This window comes from Benincasa hispida, chromosome 3, assembly GCF_009727055.1.
Source record: "Benincasa hispida cultivar B227 chromosome 3, ASM972705v1, whole genome shotgun sequence".
NCBI classification, from domain to species: domain Eukaryota; kingdom Viridiplantae; phylum Streptophyta; class Magnoliopsida; order Cucurbitales; family Cucurbitaceae; genus Benincasa; species Benincasa hispida.
In genome coordinates this window covers 9,274,738-9,280,254 of record NC_052351.1, presented here as the reverse complement: position 1 = coordinate 9,280,254, position 5,517 = coordinate 9,274,738, and the positions used below count along the sequence as shown (strand labels likewise).

Below are 5,517 nucleotides of genomic sequence, written 5' to 3'. Positions count from 1 at the left end.
GATGTCTCTTGGGGCTTTTCATTTCTTCAATTCAATAACATAGATAAAGTATGATTTATATAGGCAAAACAAGTTCGGCAAAGAAATTAGCAAATGAGGTCAAAATGACTATCGCTCAACTGGCATTGTAATGAAGATCAAGAGGTGCATAGTTCAAATCCCCACTCATTGTACTTTAAGAAAAATAACAACTTGCATTATTAAAATTTTAATTTAATCAATACCTCCTTGGAATAGAAAATTTGTTGTAATTAAACTCCTAAAGATTGTAAAATAAATGCAAGTATAAATGTAAAGAATATAGTAAGCATTTTACATAGACAGGAAACTAATCAATGACTTATATTCACATGAAACAATGATTAAAAAAAGAACAATCAAAAACATCCCTCAACTTTTTGGAACCAACTTTTAATGCTCAACATTTTGTTCAATCTTCTACCCTCCTAAAGCATTTGAATTTCTGACTTTCTTCTACAGCATTTGTAAGAGTTCCTGTACAATTTCAGACATAGGGGGCCGAAATTCGGGCTCTCTCTGCCAAAAGGTTGGCCGAAAATGTTAGTAAAGAGAAGTAAATATCCATGGTAAGCTTGATATGAAGCAAAAGTTGTAGAGAATGTTACCATTATACAAGAAGAGATGATATCAGTAAAGCGCGATAATGATTTAATGGGATACATGCCATTAAGAGATGGATCGACCATTCTTGATAACGCATCAATATCATGGAGCCTTGGAATAGCCCATCGAACAAGAAATTGCTCTCCTCGAGGCAGTGATCTAGAGTTTCACAATCGAGTAAGAACATGTTAATTGTAACTTAGGAAAACAAAACTAAAATAGCTTGATTGATAAGCAATTGAACTATATTTGGAGAGTGTAAGATGCAAATTTGACAGATGAAAAAGGTGAGCAAAGAGTGAATAATGGATATCATTGATTTAAGATTCCCATACCGGTCACAAGACTTCCGACCAGTCAGAAGCTCTAGCATTACGACTCCGAAGCTATAAACATCACTTTGGTAAGTTCCTAACTCGAATTCAGGAGCAGTATAACCATGAGCTGGGAGGAATCGTGCAGATGACTAAGTAATAAAATTCGTGTTAGCAACAATGAATTTCTCACAATTTCTACATTAAATAAGTTCTCATATGCTAATTGATTCTGTTTCTATGATCTTGATAAAGTACCTGACTAGCTGAAGGCAGCGGCCGAGCTAAGCCAGAGTCGGAGACTTGTGGTTTTAGCTCATTGTCCAAGAGAATGTTAGCAGACTTAAAATTTTGGTGCATGATAGGCGGTTGACAGGCTTCATGCAGATACCTGCCTCAAAAGAGAATGAAAGAACTTAATATCTCAAATACTATACCCATTTCATTGAAATCTGTCTTGCAAACTCATTTCTTCATTCACTTACTCGAGGGCACGTGCAGCTTCAAGTGCAATTTTCACGCGGACATTCCATGAAAGCTTCTGATGCATCTCCTTGTCGACATGGAGTGCATCATAGAGCGTGCCATTTTTGCAATACTCATAAATGAGTAGATATTGTCCATGCTCAGCACAATATCCCACAAGCTCCACAATATTATCATGCCGAATTTGACATATGTTAGACACAAGGTTGTGAAATTCATCATCACACCAATGAGTTGAAGAGGATCCATTAAGTTTCTTAACAGCCAGAAGCTGAAGAAAAAAATGTGTAAATATGATTATGGCAGTTTCTAACTTGGAAAGTTCAGTAAGCTAGAAAAGATTTTGACTCCATCATGAGGAAAGTAGAGGTATTAGGTACTTATTTAAGAGTGATTAAATTATCTTACCCTTCCACTTGGAAGTTCAGCTCTATAGACACTGCCCAGCATGCCTCTCCCAAGAAGATTGTCTTCAGAGAAACTATTAGTATACTGCTGAAGTGATGCGATTGTGAAAACTTTTAAAGAACTTGTATTCAGTTTTCTAAGTTCTCTAATGGGCACTTCAGCCGCCACAATTGGTTTTGCAATTTCCTGAGTTGAAAGGAGCGGAAAAGGAGGGGGAGGAGGCGGTGAAGGGAAGTCATCTATGCTTATGCTCGAACTCTCCATATGGTCTCTACGGAAACTTGTATTAGAGGCATCTTTTCTTTTCCCATTTGTACCCTGTCTATCATGTAGCCTTGGGGTGGAAAAATCCATTATTCTATCCTTTATTCTGTCTCTATCAAGTGGCTTAAAAGTGGTCTCCGTTGGACCTTCAAACAAAAAGGTCTATAAAGTCAGGTTTCACGTAATATTACACATGAAGAAAGTATAGATTGCATAAATTTGACAACAGAGTGAAAAGTTAAAAGAAGACAGAGAAATGGGGTTTGTACCTTTCTCCATGTCTACACCTTCAACTGAGGGCTTCATGGGTTTAGGCTTATATTTAGAGGCCATATCAGCATTGTCACGAACCACCTTGGTGTCTTCTCGATGCTTGCTTCTTTTTAAGCATATCAACATGAGAAGACAGAATCCAAATGCTACTAATAGTACTGTGCCAATAATAACAATCCAAACGATATGCTTAGCAGAGAAAAAACTCCTTGCTCCATCCGCTTCAGGAGTCCCCGACAACAATGGCTGACCTGCACCTGCCTGTCTGGTTGGTTGTCCCACAGTAACTGGTGCAACAGCAAATGGTGAAGGGGCTAAAGCAGGTGCAGATGAAATTATTGTAGTATTAAAAGGGTTCCCATCTTTTCTGCATATATAACACCAACACAGTTGATAGGTCATAGGATATAATATATTCTTCTAGGCACGGCTAAACCAAGCTAACTAGGAAAGAAGAGAAAAATAAGACATGTGAAATCATGAAAATGTGTAAGGGAAATAATGTCAGTCAGGAACTTTGGCTCCACAAAGTCTCAGACAAAAAAATAATAATAAATGTCAGTTTGGAAAGACAAAATTCATCCATGCATGCATTATAATCATACTTCCAGAATAAAGTGCTTAAACTCACCTGAAATTTGGAATGCCCAACAACTTTGCAGGTATAGGTCCGGAAAATAGGTTGTTCTCTATATTCCTACATAGCAGAGAATAAATTTTCAAATTGTAGCACAATAGCAACAACTCCCATCCAGTTCAGCATTAAGTTACAATCCTTTATTGACAGTGATGAGCAAAAAACAAGAATGAAGTTTTCTCGAATCTTAAATGAAGAATAGTACAAATCCGACAATGGAAGATCCTGTAGAGAGTCGAGCATCCCAGAAAGTTGATTGTTCTGCAAGTGCCTGAAGACCAAAGATTATATATGCATATAACCCACGGGTAAATGTGAAACATGGAGAATTAAAAGTTCTTACAAATATTAACTCACAATGTAGTAAGGGATAACAAATCAGCCACCGAGGGAGGCAGCTGACCGCTCAAGTTGTTCCATGACAAGTCCCTAAATAATAGAAGATGATCAGACTCTATCTTCAGAGAGGCTATCTAAGTTAAATGAAGACACTCACAAGTTATTCAAGCCATTAAGCAGCTGGAAGACATCAGGTATTACCCCGGTAAGAAGGTTATTATTTAGTGACCTGAGGGGTAATAAAGACAGGCAGCATATTGAGGAAACCGGCTAGAAGATTATCTAAAAACTGGCATTTAATAACAGAATTCGCTCTTCAACAAACTTACAGGTCCATTAGTTGTGTTAGCGAAGCCAGTGCAGGGGGAATGCTTCCAGTGAATTGATTAGCTGATAAAGAACTAAACGATGAAAATGACCAATGTTAGCTATGCCAGAAATGGACCATTACAACGAATGCAAACAGTATTAGTTAACAATGATTAGCTGGTAAAGTTTTTCAAACTGAGCAAATTGAGAGGTAACATACAGACTTCTCAGTGTAGGGGGCAATGTAGATGGAATATTCCCTCCAATATGATTGTTGCTAAGATCCCTACTCCATAAAACAGTAGAAAAAACTTCAAAAGACTATACATGTAGTTATGCAATTAGTATAATGAATAGGGACCCATCATTAAGATTCACATTCACATTAAAGTTAAAACCTACATTGATATTATTGACTCGAATTGGTCCAAGCTAGTGCCTAGCTCTCCTCCCAAATTCAAGCCACTGAGTTGTCTGCGGCAAAAGCAAATAGTTGTTGCATAATTAACAGAGAGGAAAATGAAGTTAGCTAAAAAATATGATGAATTGAATTCACATACAACGCTGTTATATTTGAGAATACACATTCAACCCCTTGCCACTTCTCCCCACATGGATCACCTCCCACAAGAATCCATCCTCGCAAAGGAGGGTAGCCAAGAGAAATAAATAATGCATTGATTGCAGCAACTAAAATTAAGAAAAAGAAGAAAATCAATAATAAGTAAGAAAATGACAGCAACAAGAACAAGAAGCAAGAAGCAAAAGGCTAAGGGAGAGCAGGTTTTGCACAGTAGGAGAGAAGAAAAAGGAAAAGAAAAGATACAGCAGAAGCTATTTACAAGCATTTTCCATTTGGGTTTTTCCAATCTTTTCAGATAACCAAACAGAGAGATGAAAAATCTCAGCCACTGTCCAGATAAAGTAAAAAGAAAAGAAAAAAATTAAAATAAAACTCTGTAGGTATCTGCCTTACCATCGCGGAGGTCAGTATCTCCAAAGCAAAAATGGTTGATGAAGACCAAGAGCAGCCCAATTAGGATCTTCATGAACAAATTCCAATTTGGACAACCCATTAGCCAAACAGAGCTCTACTCAAAACCCCACTTGAATTTTCTCGTTTCTTTTGGTCACCAAAACTTTAAAACAATCAATCAGCCAAACCTAGGCTTCCCCTACTTCAAAAACACCATCCAAATAAAAACACTTCACCGTCGCACAACCCCAAAACTCCAAAGCATCAAAGATCAAAAACCCACAACCCGACGATGGAGAAAATAAGGTAAAGAAGCCCAAAAATCAACAAAAGGAAAAGATGGGTCAGCCTCCTTAGCCAAACATATGGATTATCTTTACCCCCAGAGATGAAAAGAGACAAAAGAATAATGAAAAGAAGCAAAGAAATACCAAATTGAGCAAATGCAAATAGAAAGAAGTGAAGAAGGAAGTAATGGGGAATGGTTTTCCCTGTCCTCGCAGCTTTTGTAGCCTCCTTTTTCCCTTTTCTTTTTTGAAAATAAAATTTTGGAATTGTAAGAGCACCCTGTTCCAGTAGAGAAGAAATAAAAAAGGCGAGATGCAGATATGAAAGAAAGCAAATGTTTTTATAAAAGAGAAGGAAGTGGGATTGGGATATATCTCCTTTTATTTCAAAAGGTACAAAATATGATTCTGCTTTATGCATGTGGAAATTTGACACTTAGCATATACAAATTTCGGGTTCTCTTTTTTTTTGGGGGGGGGTTTTGAAAGATATATGTGTATTTTAATTTTAATTTTGCAAACGGTCGAAATTAGAAGGACAGACCACCGGCTGCTGGGGACCACCCCCGGCGCCCTATCCCTTCTCTTCTTCCTTAAGCT

At 37.4% G+C, this 5,517-nt stretch overlaps 1 protein-coding gene across 3 annotated transcripts; it reads right to left on the bottom strand.

The window, feature by feature from the left end:
* Positions 1–324: 324 nt before the first annotated feature.
* Positions 325–5,279, bottom strand: LOC120074638 (protein STRUBBELIG-RECEPTOR FAMILY 3-like). 3 transcript variants are annotated; one of them, XM_039027824.1, is made up of 16 exons: positions 4,631–5,279; positions 4,215–4,344; positions 4,057–4,128; positions 3,875–3,940; positions 3,675–3,746; positions 3,503–3,574; positions 3,364–3,435; positions 3,221–3,277; positions 3,001–3,066; positions 2,366–2,736; positions 1,833–2,242; positions 1,424–1,695; positions 1,197–1,329; positions 960–1,090; positions 627–783; positions 325–537 (listed from the first exon to the last, which is right to left on the bottom strand). In XM_039027824.1, the coding sequence occupies exons 1-16, from the start codon at positions 4,728–4,730 to the stop codon at positions 475–477; spliced, it is 2,244 nt and encodes a 747-aa protein (XP_038883752.1). In that variant the 5' UTR covers positions 4,731–5,279; the 3' UTR covers positions 325–474. The 3 variants fall into 3 exon arrangements, with proteins under 3 accessions (XP_038883752.1, XP_038883751.1, XP_038883753.1); XM_039027823.1 differs by having other exon boundaries at positions 3,212–3,277; positions 4,631–5,278; XM_039027825.1 differs by lacking the exon at positions 4,215–4,344 and having other exon boundaries at positions 3,212–3,277; positions 4,631–5,277.
* Between the last annotated feature and the right edge of the window lie 238 nt (positions 5,280–5,517).

Excerpts from the sequence above, each read along its gene's own strand:
- LOC120074638 (XM_039027823.1), bottom strand. The coding sequence starts at position 4,730 with ATGGGTTGTCCAAATTGGAATTTGTTCATGAAGATCCTAATTGGGCTG. Across the intron at positions 3,278-3,363 it reads TTGTTATCCCTTACTACATT|GCACTTGCAGAACAATCAAC; the intron begins GTGAGTTAATAT and ends TTTGGTCTTCAG. Across the intron at positions 1,330-1,423 it reads GAAGCTGCACGTGCCCTCGA|GTATCTGCATGAAGCCTGTC; the intron begins GTAAGTGAATGA and ends CTTTTGAGGCAG.